The sequence below is a fragment of the Phaethon lepturus genome, unplaced genomic scaffold (genome assembly GCF_000687285.1).
Source record: "Phaethon lepturus isolate BGI_N335 unplaced genomic scaffold, ASM68728v1 scaffold21036, whole genome shotgun sequence".
NCBI lineage: Eukaryota > Metazoa > Chordata > Aves > Phaethontiformes > Phaethontidae > Phaethon > Phaethon lepturus.
Genome location: NW_010547538.1, coordinates 56,153 through 74,963, shown reverse-complemented (window position 1 = coordinate 74,963; position 18,811 = coordinate 56,153). Strand labels below are relative to the sequence as shown.

At 42.0% G+C, this 18,811-nt stretch overlaps 1 protein-coding gene across 1 annotated transcript in view; it reads left to right on the top strand.

Moving 5' to 3' along the window:
• Nucleotides 1–430: 430 nt before the first annotated feature.
• Nucleotides 431–18,811, top strand: part of EMILIN2 (elastin microfibril interfacer 2) — a gene marked incomplete at its 5' end in the record, with an annotated part of 19,913 nt that continues 1,532 nt past the window's right edge. Inside the window, 4 exons of the mRNA XM_010289673.1 lie at nucleotides 431–606; nucleotides 3,247–5,181; nucleotides 11,406–11,738; nucleotides 12,354–12,392. Coding sequence (XP_010287975.1) covers nucleotides 431–606; nucleotides 3,247–5,181; nucleotides 11,406–11,738; nucleotides 12,354–12,392 — 2,483 coding nt within the window. The remainder of the gene's footprint in view (nucleotides 607–3,246; nucleotides 5,182–11,405; nucleotides 11,739–12,353; nucleotides 12,393–18,811) is intronic.

Genomic DNA, 18,811 nt, shown 5'->3' with positions numbered 1-18,811 from the left:
GCCAGGGGAGGTTTAGATTGGATATTAGGAAAAAATTCTTCACCGACAGAGTGGTCAGGCATTGGAACAGGCTGCCCAGGGAGGTGGTGGAGTCGCCATCTCTGGGAGTGGTCAAAAAGCGTGTGGATGTGGCACTTCAGGACATGGTTTAGGGGACACAGCGGCGCTGGATTAATGGTTGGACTTGAGGATCTTGAAGGTCCTTTCCAACCTTAGAGATTCTGTGATTCTATGGCCATATTTCCTCTCCCCAACATGACTGTGTTTAGTGTAGGTGACTTTAATTTTTTCATGTGACGTTTGAAGGAGAAAATGAGTCATAGATGAAAGTAATTGATTTTCATTTTTTAAAACCCCTGCTTTAATTTTAGCTTTAATCTAAAGAGCAGATTAGGTTACAGATCGTTTAAAATGCTTTCTGTTTTGTCAGATACCGAACGAGTTTCAGACCTCGGTACACAGTTGCATATAAGACAGTAACAGAGCTGGAATGGAGATGTTGTCCCGGGTACAAAGGGGAAGACTGCAGAGAAGGTCCAGCCGAAAAACCAAATACTGATCGTCGTCCCACAACACCAGCGAAAGCTGTTGTGAAGAAAGGCTTGGGTAACTTTTTCTTTGAATTTTGGTATGCATGATCAGAGTCTGGTTTCTTGTTTTGTCTTTTAAGTATAAGAGCCATTATGGTTTCTATTAAACTCAACTACTGGCAAGTACAAAAGCCATATGGAAGACACTGCATGGTGGAAAGATAATAGCCAGGCAGTAACAGTCTTGATACAGAGAATTTCCTGAAGAATAACGGAGGGGTGGCTGTAGAACACTGGCCATAAATGCTAGCTGGCTACTCATGGTTCAGGAAAATCTTTGTGTTAAGGCTGGGGTTTTTGTAAGAATTTACAGTGGTTTTTTTCTGGTTTCTTCAATGTTCAGCAAAAGAAGATATATTTGAGAGGAACTAAAAATTAAAACAAAAACAGCTACTAATTTTGATTATGATGCTCCCTAGCAGTTCCACAGTGTTTTGTTTGTTCAAGCACTTGTGCCGATTTTACAGATTCTTGTTAGATTACCTGCCTTAATACTAAGGGGTAAGGGAATAACAAGTCTCGATTTCTGAAAGAATACCCTAAAGAATTAATAATGTTTGTTTGTATAAGATACTGTCTTCTGAGAGGATAAGAAGGAATGCTGTTACTCTGCAGTATTACACCTTTTCTGCATTAACAAGAAATGATAAACAGATGTTTTCTTCTGAAGGACTTTTTCCCCAACATTGTTGGAGATTAGTGTCATGTATAGCGCTTAGATTTCCACTTGTGTTTTTTGTGTAGTGGAATGGATTGGGACTGAATACATGGTTTCAAACCAGTCCTATAGATTATATACATGCTTTAAAAATAAGCTTTTAAAATATTTTGTTAGCCCACCTAAAATATTATTTCCAAAAGATGATAATAAACCACGGTGATATCTTTAACTAACTTGCACACTGCTTATGTCTAGAGATTTTCTTTCTGCTCTGACTGTGAAAGAACTGTAATTCAATGCAAAAATAGACCAGTGTGTATGTAATAGCTACACTCTGTGTGTCATACTTTTTATTATTAAAGGAATCGGCCGTCCTGCCAGTCTTGAAGAGTACGTTTTTGACTTCCTACATTCTTTGTAATGTCTTTAAGCTGAAATCCAGTTTAAAACTTAAGAAAAATTCCAACTGCATGTTCTTCAGACCCTATCTCAGTGTTGCTCTCCACAGTATATGTAGCATGCATAGCTTGGAACCACCGCTAAAATTCTGTTGTCTGAAGACCACTTGTCATCTGAAAGAGCATTATTCTAATGCTAACAATTTGTGTGTCTCTCTCCCGTTGTATTTAAAGAAGTATATTTTCTTCGCTTCAGCTTCTTAACTTCATTCACTTTTTTTGTGTCTGCAATAGCATGCCTTCGCTGCGCAAAGGTCTTTGTATTATGCATTGCATAAAAGGTATCATGCAAAATCCCTATGAGGATTATACAGGATGTATTTATAGTGTACCCCTCTGTAATGGCAAAGATACATGGGAGTATGCAAATAAATATGGTCATGCGGATTTACACATTAAAGGGGTAATTACACATCTTAAGGGGTCTGTTTACCCATCCCCTAAGGTAGGATCAGCTATGTCTGTCCAGTCTCCAGTGGTGGAAATTCTGCTGCTCATGTGGACAGCGTTCACTTTCTGCACAGCTATCAGATCTCACCTGGCCTTGCTCTAGTTGAAGCCCATTCGTCTTGCCCTGTCCCATCAGTAGCAGATACAGAAAACAGTTTATTCCCTACCAGTTTGCAGATATCTTTCAGAACAGCACTTGTTCATTCTCCTCTCCTCTAGTCTAAATACAAATTACTTTGACTTTTCCTGCAGTTTATACTGTCTTGACCTCTGATAATGTTTCTTTCTTTCTTCTGGATTTTCCACAATTGTTACACATTTTGCTTGAAGCTGAAATGAATTGTATGTGGCTCTGCAAATGAGGTGCTGCCAATGACAAATGGATTGGAAGGATGGTTTCATATTCATTAATTGATTTGTGCTAGGTAAAAAGTAGTTGCAGCTAAAAGTCTACCTTTACTTTTTTCCATTTAATCTAACAATTTTGAATGTGTAAAGCTTATGCTTTTATATAAATTTTTGTTGCCTACTTAAATATGTATCAAATAACTAGGTATTTTTGAGGCAAGTATGATAACTGGAATATCTTGCAGAACCCCAGAATATGCATATGGACCCCAGTTCAGCAAAATACTGGAACACAAACCCGCTTTATGCACATAAATTATTGCCACTTAAGTTTTCAAGGGAATTCAGAAGCAAAATCTCCCACATTATTGTTACAAGAGATGCAGTGGCTCTGAGGTGATTGTGTTGTGATGTGTGAGGATCTATAATGGTCTGTTACATATGCTATAGCTTAGATTCATTGCTGAACAAGAAGGCGGTTTCTGCTTGCTAATTTATTTATTTATTGCCATTGTATCTTGGCAGGAATTGGTCAATGTACTAAAACTTTTAGTTCGGAGTGTTTTGATAACGTTTAAATTATAAACTACTGAAAACAAAAATAGAGAAGGAAACAAGCATTATGCAATTTAAATCATTATTTTGCTTTAATGAAAAGTGAAAATAGCCTCAGCTGATTAAAACAGATACCGCTGGGAATATTTACATCCAGACTTTGTCTGTTATTTCCATGAAACAGATGCAGAACCAACAGAAGTTCCGGAACCTCCACCATATGAGAAGAAAATGCAGTTTCTTGAGGATGAATTGTTTAGACTTACACGATCAGTGCTTGAACTTCAGTCCTCCGTGGCAGGTGTGAATGAAAACCTGAAGCTGACTGTCCAAGAAGATGCTAGTAAGATGTTGGTCACTTGGCTGAACAACCTTTATGACCGCCCAGAGCCTGATAGTGCGGTCGGTGGTGAAACAGACACTATTCATCTGCCTGGACTCCTCAGCAATAAAGATCAAAAAGACCCTTTTATTGATTTTGAAATGGAAGATATAAAATCTGAGCTAGCTGAGGTCAAAGAAGCCTTGAAGATGAGGAATGACAAGCTGGAGGAACTGAATGGAAAAGTAAAGGGCTATGAAGGACAATTAAAACAACTGCAGGAGGCAGCACAAGGACCTACCATAACAATGCCCAGTGACAACATATATCGAGAGTATATAGACTCAAAATTTGAGTCCCTCAGACAGGAGTTACTGGAAGGATTTGAAAAGAAAATGGCAGATTTGAAGAACTCCTGTGAATATAAACTACAGGATATCCAGCAGCAGTGTGATGACAATGAAAATAACTGTTTAGGAATAATTGATGTTATAAGAGGAAAAGAGAATGACTTGAGGAAAGAAATAAATACTCTACGAACTCAGATTCCATCAAACAAGTCCAGTTGTTGCAAGGAGGGTGAGAGAAATGACTTTGACCAACAGATAAAAGATTTAGATAAGAAGATTGACAGAGTTGTGGAAGCACACAGAATCTTGAACGTCAGAATAGATAATGAAATCAGTCGATTGTCAACTCCAGATCTAGAAGACATGTTTGGTGAGAGGTTGGAGGAGCTAGATGCGAGGATGAATGTTACAGAGCGGAATGCTGAAGAACACTGCTTTTACGTTGAGGAAACTCTCCGCAGTGCTATAGCTGCCGAGGTGGATGAATTGAGAGACTTGTTTGACCAAAAGCTGCGGGCACTAGAAGATAGGCTAGGTGGCACTATTTTAGAAATTGCTAATACCACAGACCCGGATGGAATGTATATTAATCCTGTGCCCATCTTGCCCAGTGACACAGGATTTGCAAATGAGCAATTTATAGCGGAGATGAATTCACTGAAGAACAAACTACTGTCACTTGAACACCTCTGTGGGCAGAAATGTCAATCTGCACCACAAGGTACCGAGGATCTTCAGAAAGAGTTAGAAAATTGTAACAACAAATATAATCACTTGCTTTTGAAAACAGAGAATAACTCTGTTCTCCTGCAGTCTCTAAATAGCTCTCTTAATGAGGGACTTGACTTAATTAAGGGTAACCAACGCGACATCCAGAAAATCCAGAGAGATGTACGTGTATTCCGGTATAGTCTAAATGTCATGGATAAAGATATGAAAAATCTTCAAGATGGCTTGACTAGCTGCAAGGAGCAGCTTCTGGGTGTCAATTCCACCTGTAGAAAAACACAACGAGGTGTCTTCCGAAAAATTGATCAAATGCAGAGGACATTTGCAAATCAAACTGCTCATCCCAGTGATAATTGCTGTGGTGAAGTGAAAGAGAGACTAGAACAACTGAATGACCATATCCTGAATGATCTTAGCAAGTGCAAGGAAAAGACCCAAGGTATGCAAGAGGGTGTTTCAGATGTTGAGAGCAGAGTCTCGCGTGTTGAAAAAGTTTGCAGCAAGCTGGACTCTGTCTCAGGTAGCTTGCAGAAGATAAAAGAAGGTCTGAATAAGCACGTGAGCAGCTTATGGAACCGTGTCCGTGAAATGAATGGAACTATAGCATCTCATTCCACTGATATTTCTGGCCTTAAAAATTCTGTCCAACAGTTTTATAGTCAGGTCTCCAAAATCACCACAGACATTGAAGGCATGCTGAAATCTCACTCTGACACAAGTAAGTGTTGGGTTTTTTTAACGCTTTTTTTGTTTGTTTTTCAAGTGGCTTTCTTTTCTGAATAATTTCTAAAGGAACTAAACAAATAAGGAAAAATTTAATATTACGCAATTTCTAGTTTGTTTTTACAGTGACTCTGATTTTGGCTCCTTGCTCTAGAACGCCACAGAGGACTTTCAGTGCTTATAAAAGTATTCTCAAAAAAAAAAAAAAGGTCATATGCTTTCATGTTTACTGTGAGCCAGAATAAAGAGAGTGGGAAAACTAATATTTTTTGATAGTGAGTTTAAAGTAATAATTGTCTGTGGGTATTACTCCAGTTAATTTGATTTTTTTAGTTGTTTTTTTTTTTGTGTGTGAGAATATTCTTGATTCCTCAGGGGAAATTGAAAAGCAAATGGAGAAAACGAAAGTCAAAGGAATTAAAATTTATGATAAGAAAGATTCCGTGTAAGTTTTGTTCTTAGCGTGAGTTAATGATTATAATTCAGCACCAACTCTTTGATTTAGGACTTTGGCAAACAAGCTCTGGCATATCTTGGTGTGGCAATAGAAGACTTCTGCTTCATAGCTCTCCCAGAAGTTTGCATTCCCACAACGTAGTTGGCAAGTTGGAAATAGGTGCACACCCCAGCTGGCAGTATTTTCACACTTCTGTTAGTACTCCAACATGTTAGCTCAAATCTACCTCCACAGGTGTTTTAAAGTTTGCAGTAGAGTGGCTGAGAAGCAGAAGCATATTCCCTTTGGCTCAAAATGCTGTGAAATGGTAGTCTCAACATGTTGGTGAACCTTGCCATGAAGGTGTTGAGACCTTGCCAAATGCCACTCAATTCCCTCTGCAGCTCTTGGTCCAAATTTCAGCAATGGGTTGTTTTTCTGAGACAATCAAAGTTTACAGAAGGCAGCTGAGTTTCTGTTTCTGTTAGCATGATGCAAAAACATAGGAATTGGAGACTGTTTTGAAACTGCACTCTTTGGTTGGTTGATGCTTCTGGTTTTAATTCTGTGCATGTATGAGAGAAGTAAGTTTCTGTGACTGGCCTTAAATCAGAAGAAGAGGTGCTGTGGGAAGAGCCTGCGGCCTGTTGCAGCTGATAGTGGTTGGGGGAGATCAGATGCAGGACCGTGAGCGCTCTTGCTTGAATGGGCAAGTTGTGCTTCATTGAAAGGTCTGAAAGTAATTTCCTTAGGGAAGAATATCCTTCTCACTCCAAGGCAGAGACTTGAAAGTCTGTGATAAATGTGTTTCTTTTGAGTGTTCAATTGTTTAAAACCGACTGTGTTGCAGTACTTGACACAAAAATCCTTCCAAGGTGAGCAGCTCTTGTGTGAAGTTACAAAAAATACGTTTCTCTTCTCTTAAAGAAAGAAGTGAAGGGGAATGGAGGGGGTCCGTAATTCTCAGATAATTCTTTTGGTGAAATCTTGACTTAAATTCAACAGTTAGGACCTTCACTCCTAGATCTTGCAGAAGCAGTCCCAGTCACCATGAAAATGTAGTATGGATATATCTATGTAATCCTATTTCTCATCTGTCTTGCCCAAAATAAATTTGCACCAGGGACCAACACTGGAGAAGGGTCCAAGGTACACACTGTAATCTTTCTTCTGCTGTTTAAAGCAGGTGTTCAAGCAGCCTTATGGGTTGCATTTATCAGCCCCTATTACAATGTTGTAAAGCATTAAAAACCCTCAGCGTGCCTGGGTTTCCAGAAAATAACGCCATGTCAGGGCAGAGCTCTCCATCCACCATTGGGTGTTAAGAGCCTGCGGAAGGACGCTGCTGCCGGATCTGGGGCGCGGGCACCCTGATCATCCCTCGCTGCTGCGGGGTGTCTCTGGCCTCTGAAGGGTTCATGAAGCACATGCTTCAGACCCCAAATGTTTCCAATTACAGTAAGAGGGTCTGGCACAGCAGTCCAAGTAAGTTTTGATGGCTGGAGTTGAAGAAAGATTTTGGCAACAGAGCCTTTTTTGGAAGTTGTTTGGGAACCCTGTTACGTGAGTTGGGGTATGGCTTTAACTATTTTTACATCCATGATTTGCAGCATCGTCTCTGGTACCGACATTATTGGAAAGGAAGGTTATCAGCCCTGGCCGTAGATCAGCGTAGAATTTCTTATGCACTGTTTGCCAGTGTATTGTAGCGTTCAGATGATGTCATTTGACTTTGTACGGGCTGAAACAGAAACAAGTTGTTACTAATAACAGTTGTTGAGGGCGGTATGGCAAGGATACGTTGCAAGAAATACCATATAAAACCTTATCAAGCAGTGTAAGCCCAATGCACTGTGAACCTGAGCAAAGTCAAATGATGCTGATCTTAGGAATATGTGTTTTCTTCCAAATTTTTTATTAAGGGGCTTCAAGTGCCTCAGTCCAAACTAACAAGCCAGGTTAGTGAATGATTGTACATCAGGTATGGACCTTAGAGGCCAGAAATGTATTTGATCTGTCATAATTTCTGGTGAAGGTCGTGCAGCATCCTGCCGTGCGGCAGGCGGTGGTAGCGGCAGGCGGTGGTCCGCTCTAAGCGTGTAGCGGACCATGCTCTGTGTGCTCACCAAGGTAGTCTAATCCAGCAGCTCTTCGTCCACGTTACATGGTGACTGCCCCCATCTCCAGGTCTCGTGGGGTCAGTTGTTCTCATGGCCCTCTCTGCCTCTCTGCGGGTGCGTTTGCTCTTCAAATGGCAGGAAACTGAAAGCCATGTTCAAGTTAGTGGTCTCTTTTAACTTGCTGCCTACTCATCCAGATTCATGAAGTTTTCCAGGAATCACAAGTGTGGTCTTGCAGCCAGATACCGTGCTGGGAGTGCAGTTTGCTTTGGTTACGGTTATTTGACCTGAACTGCAATTCCTCTGGTAATTGTCTCTGTAGCAGGATTTTGAAAGCAACAGGAAAATGTGGTCTGCTGAAGTTAAGGTGTAAGAAACTGAATGTATGCTCTGCGTTGCAGCATCGATAAAGGGCAACATAAAATCTTAGTGTTGTAGTGCAAATAGTCATATAGTCGATCCCGCTAGGCTCCCTCTGAGCTTGTGCAAAATGGTACTTTGTAGCTTAATTGACAAATCCCTTTGGTATCTATAAGAAAATGCAAGTCAGGTCTCTTTGGCTTCTTGCGAGTGCAGTCACAGATCCCTTCACTGGCTAGTTTGTTTTACGCACTTTGTTTCTGTGTGTTTTGGGGACTGAGGAGAGCATTGTCGGGGCAGAACAATACTAGAAGCAGATGCACCCTGAAGATCCACCCACCTCATGCATCCAGGTTGCTGCTCGTCTTCCTTCCCAGCAAATCATTCCTCCTTCAGAGAAGTAAATTGCAGGTTAAAGCTCCTTGGCTGAACAAACTGAATAAAATAAGATATTTTTAAGAGGGGAAGGGGAACAAAAGCATTCTTATTTTCAACCAAGGAGGGTTCTGTTTCAGTTGTGGATGGGCATCTGAGAGCAGAAGCTCTTGTGTGACACGGTAACCGAGTTGTCACTTACACCAGTGATGACAATGGGCAAGGACGCCACTGCTGAGGACAGTGTTACTGTTCTCAGCTGTGTGATGATCTCAGCTCTGCTCTTTGCCTTCCCAGGTGGATGGGAAAATGATGGGAGTAGATACCTGTTTTGTCCACTGCTCAGCAAAGTTTAAGCAGGTCCAGCTAGGTTCACCCCAGCCTTTTCTGGGGGTTCATTTTCTCATTGCCCTGCGAATTGAAAACATGTGTTGTGGAATTTGGTGTCACGATAGGGTGGCTCCAGTGTTATCATATTTATCTAGTGATTTATTCGTACTTTGTCTTGCCATGATGCATCTCAGTAGAAAAGGCCAAAAAGGTTGACAAAGATGTCAGGCCAGATCCCTCTCAACCCACACGTATCTGATTACTGGCACTTTAAGTTAAGCACTATGCAGGTAATTTTGGATTTAGCTTTATGGAGATGCAGTTGCACAATTCTGAATATTACAGTATCGATATTGCATGCAAGGGAGCAGTTTGCACGGGATACGGGATTTGGGCTGTTCATTGTTATTTGAAGGTTTAGAAAATCAAGCAGAGAAATGTATTCATTTTCCCTGTGTTAGTCCAAGTTGTTGTCTTAATAAAGCTTAGCTTAATTGACTGGAGAAATTACAAGTATGTGCATCCCAAGGTAAGTATTTTGTCAGTTTCTGTTTTGAATGAGGTTAATCTGAAAATCTCAGTTGAAGGTCTGAATCTATGGCACTGTGGACAGAAGATGTCTCACTGAGTTAGCAACTCTGCTAAACAATTCACTTCGATACTTCAAGCCTTTTTTTGAAATTTTTTTAAGATTTTTTTTAATCCTGGTATTTTCATGAAGATAATTTTAATCTGTATAAAGTGGACATTTCATTCCTTAGGCCTCTGCCTTGTGGACAGAGTTACCGAGTGAGCGTCAGTCCAGCTTTGTGGTGCATCGCTTGTATAAGTTTCAATTCTCATGACAGTTAAAGTCAGCCAGCAAAACTGAGGAAGATTTTTTTTTTCCTAGCAGGCGTATCTAGCAAGTGAATGCAGGTGACTTCGGACAGCCTCTCGGTACTCTGGAAGGCTTATGCAGACTTTTTATGAGACTGAAAACGAGAAATGAGATTCACAGGGATAAAGTGCAGGTGTCGAGTAGTCATGAAACAGCATGTGGGTTGCCAGCGACACTGTCTGGGCCCCAGCCATGTGTCACGGACAATACCTGCATGACTTGGTTGTAAGGTCTCCCCCAAAGGTGCAACAGAAGGCCCTCCTGAGGGTCCCCAGCCATGCAGCAGAGCCGGGGGAAGCCTCACACCATGTCTCCTTGTAGGTATAGCCACTCGGTTTAGCGCTGGCCACTGATGAATTTACCCAGGCTGACTTTGGACTGTGATGAATTGAAGTGCTTCGTTCTGGCCACTGAGACCTCAGTCTCCACAGTGGACCATGGCAAATATCTCTGGTGTGACGAGTTGCATCAAATAAATTTGCAAGGGGATGTTTGTCCGTTGCCCCAAAAACTCACTTCCAAACCTGCACCTAAAGCCATGCTTTAGTCTCAAAGTGCAACCAAAATAACCAATGCTAATGTTTAATTTAGAATGAAATTCTGATTATTCTGTGTAAAAGCTGTCATTGCAGCTGATGAAATCAACAGGTTTGTAAATTCCTGTTCTTAATGTAGATGTAATTCAACTTCATTCTTGGGAGGACATTGCATCTTTAAATGTCATCTAGGACTTAATTTTTATGAGTAAGCTGTAAAGGACTTAGAACTGGACCAGATACACAAATGTAACCATGTCAGTGCTGTTCAATCCTGATGTCGTATGTGTTGGGTGCCCTACTGGAAAAGTCTCTCTTCTCTTGAAACAATAAGGGCTTTCTTGGTAGATTATGTCCTACGGCTCTGCCTTCGTTGTCAGAAAATATTAGTAGTGGGAGCACTTGGAATTTTGAGTTCCTTGCTTTTCAAAGTAGGGGGAAAAAATCTGTAAGTCAGTGTTAATTTACTCAGTTTTTTTGGTGTGGATACTTTTCTTTATGGTAGTGCTACAGGGCCAGCCTTGTGCTGGGCGTTGTGTGAGCACAGAGTCAGAAGCAGAAGTGCGGTTCAGGAGAACTGAAGTGAAGGTCGAGAGAGAGCACGCAGTGGAGATGAAGGCAATGGTGGGAATAGATGTGATACACAGCCCTCTTGATGTGGAAAGTCAAAACTGGACTAGCGGGTGAATGTTCTTGGGTTATCAGGGGAGGTTTAGATTGGATATTAGGAAAAATTTCTTCACTGAGAGAGTGGTCAGGCATTGGAACAGGCTGCCCAGGGAGGTGGTGGAGTTGCCATCTCTGGAAGTGTTCAAAAAACATGTGGATGTGGCACTTCAGGACATGGTTTAGGGGACATGGTGGCGCTGGATTAATGGTTGGACTTGATGATCTTGAAGGTCCTTTCCCACGTAGTGATTCTGTGATTTGATTGCTGCTTGTCCTGTCTCCAGGCTGCCTTCATTCCTTTCCCTGTGTCCCAGGCTGGGAGAGAGGGGAATCTGGAGTACTGCAAGAGTGGAACGAAGTTTTGCCAGTGCAGTCTTGGGTCTGAGGGGAAAGGTGGCCTCAAACTGAGTCCTGTTTTATTTTAATGTGGTTTTTTTTACAAATATATGCAATTTTATGTGCTATTTTAGGCAAATAATTCTGTGTCTTTCTTCTTCTTTCATCATTTCAAAGGGCGATCAGAAGTACCGCGGCAGCCGTTGCCACCAAGACCACCCCTGCAGCCCCAGCCTGGCATATCCCTGCTGCCATCAAGGCCGAGGATACAGCCCCCACGACAGAGGACGCCCGTCCAGCCACCGCAGCCGAGACCTCCTCCGCGCCCGGCACTGCCAGGGTCAGGAGTTGTGCCGTTTCTGCCTGGAACAACCGGGATCATCGTGGAGACTGGAGAGGCAGGGCCTCCTGGCACTGTTTTAATGTCAGGAAGAGGGCGGCTTAGAAGCGTGGATGGTCAGGCTGGTCAAAGTACCATGCCCATTGCTGAAGGGTATGCTGGAGCACCAGGTGAGACAACCAAACTGATAGCGAATCACTCCTGTCTAAGTGCAGTGGACACGCCAGGTCTTGCTAGAGGGGTGAGAGGGGTGACGCTGAGATCTGTTGTGCTTTACCAGCCACCTTTCAGCCTTTGGTGGACACCTGTTATAGCTGTTGCTGTTGGGAATGGGGTGACGGCAGAGATGGTTTGTGAACGGGCCTCTGCAGCCTCCAGCTGGCTGCAGAAGAAAGGGACACGCGTTCAGTGCCAGTTTTGTTGCCTTTGCCAGGGCTGCACAACACAGGAGGTCAACAGGGCTGATGTAGAATCCTTGGTAACTACAGCAGTCTTTTCCACTGGGGAAACTTAAATTAATTTTTTTTTCTTGCCGTAGCGCTTGCAGTGGATTTAGTACATTATAGTAAGAATTGGGTTATCTTTGCCACGACCACCCCAGGTCATGGCAAAGATAGTATCAATTATTTAGCGATAATTGAGAATTCATAGGAGATGCTATTTGGTAGCTGTTTTGGTAGGTTGCTGTTCAGTAACAAAGGATGCTTTTTAGAAGACTGCAGTGATATTTTGTCATAACGTATTCCATTATGTACTGGGTTACACATACTACTTTTCCTTTGTAGGATATCCAACGTTATTTCCTCCTACCACGGACTCGCAAGGTAAGGCAGTTGTTTCCTAGAAATTCTCTACACAGGTACTTAATGTTTATTTCAGTCCCTGGAAAGTCACAGTTGAGAGAACAAAGTGTTGATTTTTAGTATTTAAGTTTGAGGAAAATCTGACCCATTTTTGCTATACCTAAGCATTAAAACATAATCTGCATCCTTTGAAAATATGGGGGGTTTTTTAGGTTTTGAAAAATAATTCAGTTTGGGTTATTGTTACTTAATTCAGTGGGTTTTTTAAAATACAGAGGGTTTCTATTTCCTAGCAAATGTCAATACTGACCTTTTTTTCGTTTAAATGAGAAAATATATATTTCTTTCTGATGATTTTAATATTTCTTTAATAAGATATGAATAAGGCCAAGACTAAGATCTGTAAGTGTTGTTAGTGTCTGACTTAGTGCATGAGTTGGTCCTCCTCATGGGAGAGTTTCTGGCTTTGTTAGAATCATGAGGGCTTATGTTCCTGCCTTCAGTGAAAGCAGGAACGCTGCAACTGACAACCACAGTTTAAAAAAGATTCAAAATGCAGTTTTATTGGGTTGGGTGTTTATTTTCTATAATTGTTAATATCACGGTTCATTTATGGATTTGTATGGTATAAATCTTGTGTGGGATATGCTAGTTGGCCTTAATAAGTAAGTTGACTGGGTGCTGCCTGCCCTACAACCTCATACTCAAGATATTATCAAACCGTGGGGAATGATATCCTGGATCAAAGTGAATATTCCCACACTCTCTTCAAAAAGAATGATTTCATCTAAGTTTGTTTGAGGAAATATGAGAAATAGATTAAAATAAAACATTAGGGCTTTATGGCATCCAAAATCCTACCCTGGGGACTTAGTTTGATGGCCCTAACAAAATCGCAAATACATGTCCTGAAGGACACGGTCTGGGGACTGACAAAAAGAGTTGTAAAGAGTTCACACTGTAATTCTGATATTTACACTTTCTAATTAAAAATCTATCATAGCCTTAAAGCAGTCTTTTTGCATTTGAGGAGTTTGGTGGTAAGAACAAGCAGCAATAGATGAGGCTTCTGGAAGAGGATAAGAAGTAAAGACATGTTTGTTTGTCTTGATGCCAGCATAGATGTCTAGATTTCTGTGATAAATGGATCTCCTGGGGGTTTTCTTCCACTTTGTATGATCTATTGCCGTTTATAGACAGCAGTATTTTAATAAGTTTGTGCTAAAACCGTGTGAAACAGTAGGTGGATGTTAAAAGTGTTGAAAAGGCAGGGAGTGGCAGGCAGGGCGCCTGGTTGCTGCTTGGTGGAACATGTTGCAAGAAACGTTATCACCCGGGGATGCAGAGGGAGGTGGGCTTGACCGAGGAGTTCCTTCTCCTGATCTGTGCCCCTGAAGACCCGTCTTAAGTATAAGATATACCTACTGATCCGTCCTGTAACTTCTTGCACACCCCAGCGGCAGGTACAGTCACAGAGAAGAGAAAGGTCAAAGGATGGTGCATATGGCTGTTAGACTTCTGTGGAGTTAGAGCATTTACATCCACTGCCCCGTATCATCCGTGGCTGCTTATAAACAGCAAAGAAAGAGCATTCTGGGGCAGAATTCAGCAGTTAACAATGTTGTGGAAATTAACAGCTGGGAAGGGAAGATTTTTGCCTTATTGGAGGAGGAACTTAGTGCTTAAATAAGGCATCAAGGAATCCTTCACATCTAATTTGTACAGGACCGCAGTTCACGATGTCTTTGCCCGTCTTCATCCAGTACGTTTTGTGGTGCTGAAACTCAAATCTGAAAGAAGATCAGACTCTGTTGTACTATAATTCCTAAAATAAGAAGCTTGTACTATTAAATTGGCCTTCTGAGTACTCCCTTTCATTTCTGTTTCTGAATAGCTTCTGTTGTATAAAAGCACTGCTCAGGAAGAAGTTGAGGGCTCCAACTCTGTCCTCTGGGATTAAACTAGCCCACTTTAGTGCTCTTCTTGAATACTGAGGCACAATTTGCATACTTTCAATACCAAAGTATTTCCTGAGTTTTCCAAATTCATCAGCTATCTGTTTGCATTTATCTCACAATATAACATTGTAGATAAAGATCTTCAAGGACTTACAAGTATTGAGAGAGTATAAGGTACAATATTACATATTAGGTCTATTTTCACAGGCAAGGAATTTATGACAAAGGTGAGTTTAAGTGTCAGGACCTAAGCGCATCCACCTAATACCTTTCAATACAGAAAGAGTTGAACTAATTGTTACTTAAAGAAACATCAGCAGCAAATGTTACTGAAGCATGGCAATTTTACAGTTACGAGAATTTTTGTTTGCTGGAGCAACGAAAAATTGCAGAGGCAGAGTAATGAATTGGCTGATGAACGGGTCTGGGAACTGATAAGAAAATGCTTGTTAAGATCCCAGGTCACACAGCGAGGCAAGGACAGAGCCAAGAAGAAGATTTGGATGTTCTGACCAGCATACAGAAGGTCACAGTGAAAAAAATTGACTTGAAAACATAAATTACCTTCCCCACCCACCCACTTCATGCAGTCTGTGGTGTTGCTTGTGTCCTTAACCCTGCAGGTCCCATGGAGGGTGGTTGCTCCTCTCTGAAAGAAACTCCTTGTACAGCGTAATAAAGAAAACAGCTGAGCTAGTGAGCCCTACTGCTGTGTGAACCCTGCTGTGTGTATCTGTGCAGATAAAGGGCTAATTTTGGTTTGGGCTTTTTAATTCTTTTTACTTGTCTAATATTCAACCCCCTTTACTTTCTCCATGTGACTCCAGGCAGCAAGCTTATAGGACACATTTCAAATATACAGGCATGTAGTTATTGTAATGTAAGATTTATGTTGTTGTAGGTGGTCCTTGATTTGAAGAAAGAGTTTACTGAATACATGAATTACCCTGCCATGCTTTTGACAGGTTCTGCTGCACGTTTAGCTCTTTCTTTTTGATCATTGTGCGGGGAGCAGTATTCTCAGTAGTACACATCAGTGGTCTAGCACAGGGGAAAGTGCGTTTGCTGACTTGGAGGTAAAGAACATGTGCTCACCCGCAGTGGCACCAGTGGTTGTGTTTTGCTGCTGTTTGCACGAAAGAAGAGCACAATTCACAGAAGCAAGCTGTAGGAGGGGGTAGGAGATGGATGTTTGTGTAAGGAGCGGTGGGTAAGTGCGAGAGCAAACCTCTTGCTGTGATGTGAAAGGTGGGAGTTGGAAGAGCAGAAGGAGCTGTTGCTAACAGATTCAGGAGACAAGTAGCTGCGTCTCCGTAACACACCAAGTGAGTTATCATCCACATCAGAAACACAGTGACTTAGCAGAGCAGAGCTAATGGGCCCGGCTTCGTTGAGCACTGGCTTATGGAAATCGGTGTGGCACTGTGCTGCACTGCATGGCCATCCCATAAGCAGAGGGAATGTTCCTGAAAATGGGATGTGCTAGGGTGAAACTGAAGAGTTTAAAAAAAAAAAAAAAAAAGATGCAGAAGTGCTAAATTGCTGATATTTTTACCCCATTTGCTGTAACTGAAATTATGCACTTTGACCTGAAATTATGCACTTTGACCTTATGTAGTTTGCTGTAACTGAAATTATGCACTTTGACCTCATGTACATTTAGGAGCATTGGCCAAGCAGAGGAAATCTGACATGTCCTCCCTACTCCTGCCATATGCAAAGGAGTAATAAATGCATGTTGACAAATCACATACTTGGAGTCTCTATTCTGTGTAGATTCTTGAAGAGTCCTCATTCGCCTTGCTAAGCAATTGTGAGAAGCACCATCACACTGTTACTTTTTTTCATCTTTCATCTGGATAGAAAATGCTTGTGCTGTGCACTGTTTTGTGTTGCTTTATTTTTTTTCTTCTTCTTTTTCTCCTTCTGGCCCTTGAGCTCTGTGGGAGGCATGAACTGTGCTGGGAAGTCAATAGAGGTGCAGAAACAGCAGTGCAACTGGGCAGATGGGTGGAGGTAGATGTAACCTAACAAAGGCCACCCATGTATCTTCTGTGGTCTTTTGACTCCCCAGAATGCATTACACTAGTTTATATTGCCCTGAACATGCATAACTGCTCCTTCTTACATATATATATACACCTGGTGAAACCTTCTTGAATATATCTATAAAGGCAAAGAGTTTTTTCCTCCCCCCAGAAGTTGTAAAACTGTGGTTGAATCTTGTGAAACTTTTTGTCTGCCTAGCAGTTTCTTCATCAGAGCTGTGCATGTGGTTCCCAGCTTTTAAATGCTTTAAAAACTTTCTTCCTGATTTTTATAATTCCACAACACTAACTGCTTAAGTGAAAGCAGTTTCCAAGCCTGGACCTTGCATAGAGAAGCTGAACTTTGATCTTTGCATGAAGAAAAGTGTTTGCAAGTGGGGACATTTGGGGCTGTTTAATCTGGAGGAGAGAAGGCTGGGGGAGGACCTTACCAATGTCTATAAATACCTGAAGGGTGGCTGTCAGGAGGATGGAGCCAGTCTCTTTTCAGTAGTGCCCAGTGACAGGACGAGGGGCAATGGGCACCAACTGCAGCACAGGAAGTTCCACCTCAACATAAGGAAAAGCTTCTTTACTGTGAGGGTGACGGAGCACTGGAACAGGCTGCCCAGAGAGGTTGTGGAGTCTCCTTCTCTGGAGACCTTCAAAACCCAACTGGACACGTTCCTGTGCAACCTGCCCTAGGTGATCCTGCCTTGGCAGGGGGGTTGGACCAGATGATCTTCAGAGGTCTCTTCCCAACCTCTACCATTCTGTGATTCTGTGACATGTAAGAGAAGGTTGACCTCTCTGTAAGGTTCTGCAAAAGCACTGCTGAGAGCTGTTGGTAGGACTTGTGAAACCTTCAAACAGGCGCAGTTCCAGCTGGAAGCAGGGAGGAGGGTAAGAGAACATAGACACGTTATGTCTTTACTGCACCTCCTTGTATTGCCCACTGAACTGATCTACGGGATATTTAGATGGATTTAAGATCACTCCTTTGGACAAACACAGATGGTGTGCTAAATTAAGCTGCAGCTCTGAAACAATAAACTCTAATAACTATTCTAGCAATTAGCGTAGGAAAATCTTGAAGAAAGCCATGGAGAGCCAGGGCAGGAGTCGCTCCCTTATTCTGGTGACACCAACCCGAACAGAACTGCAGCTACTGCAAAGGGAGAGGACAGCGTTCTGGGCAGGCAGCAAATAGTTTGTGCCGTCTGTACAGTATGACCGCAGGGGAGAGAAACCTTTCTGAGCGAGCCAACAAAAAGTTTGTTGAGGTGCATTTTCAGTTGATTTGAGTCTCAGGGTGAGCTGAGAATACAAAGAGATTTTCTCGAAGCGGTGCGGTGTTAAGGTGGTGGAGCTTTACCGAAGCTGCTTAAGTAAGTAGACTTCCTGCAGTTAATTTTGGCCCTTTCAGATAGCCTCAGCTTAGCTTACAGGAGCACCTGCAGGTGCACTGGCAGGTAAGAGTAATGAAAAAGGGCTTCTGTCTGTCTTCTGAGTGTGAGACAAAATACTGAATAAGGAGATTTCCAAAGATACATGAGGCAGCTGGTTACTAGCCCTTGAGGAAAATCAAGGTAGTTATTTGCCATTTCTGAAGTTGCAGGCTTATCTTCCCCTTGCCTTCCCCTCTCACCCTCCCATGCCAAGTTATTCAGAAAAAATAAAGGATAGCAGAGCACTTGTATATCCACATTTTAGATGAAGTTTTGTCACTTTTTAACTTTGATTTTTAAGTGATATAATCTGGATCCTAACCTGAACGGCGTAGAACAGAAAGAGCAGCTGAGGACAACTTTAAATGTATTTGTGGTTTACCTAGTTGCCTGAACAAAGCAACAAGAGTTGACTACTTCTAGCAGTGTCTCCTGCTGTAGGGGAAATGTTTAGAGGGGAGGGAACTAAAATGGGACTAATAAGTGGCCGATCACTAAACACTTGCCACTAAGTCAGTCTGTTAAAAATTTGTCATAATCATCCAATTGTTTTTCATCCAACACCAGTCTAAGAGCAGTGTTTAGTTAGTAAGCAGATAGCTGCTATAAAATACCTAAGTATCTGTTTGATCTGCTGAGAAAAGAAGAAAAAATTGTGAATAGTCCTCCAAAAGAGAAGTGCCAGAGGCAGAGAAAAGCCCCAGTGATGGTTCTCTTTGCTTTAATAGCAAAGTGTTATTTCTCATATCTATTTTCACTACCCTTCAGCAGAGAAGGTAAGAGATCTAAGCTGTACGCAGCTCCTCAGCGTGACTAGGAACGCTGGCACGAGCTATACACCTTTAGCACTCCTTTTGCTGTTGTGATAGTGACGGAGGGTGGAGATGTCCAAGGGCAGCTTCAATCCTGAAGAAGGTCTGTGGCAGAAGCATTGCTGAATTGGGAGGTGGCAGGTTTTCCACTGCCAGCATTTACAAGCCGTGTATTCTTTTCCTTAGAAGGAATTA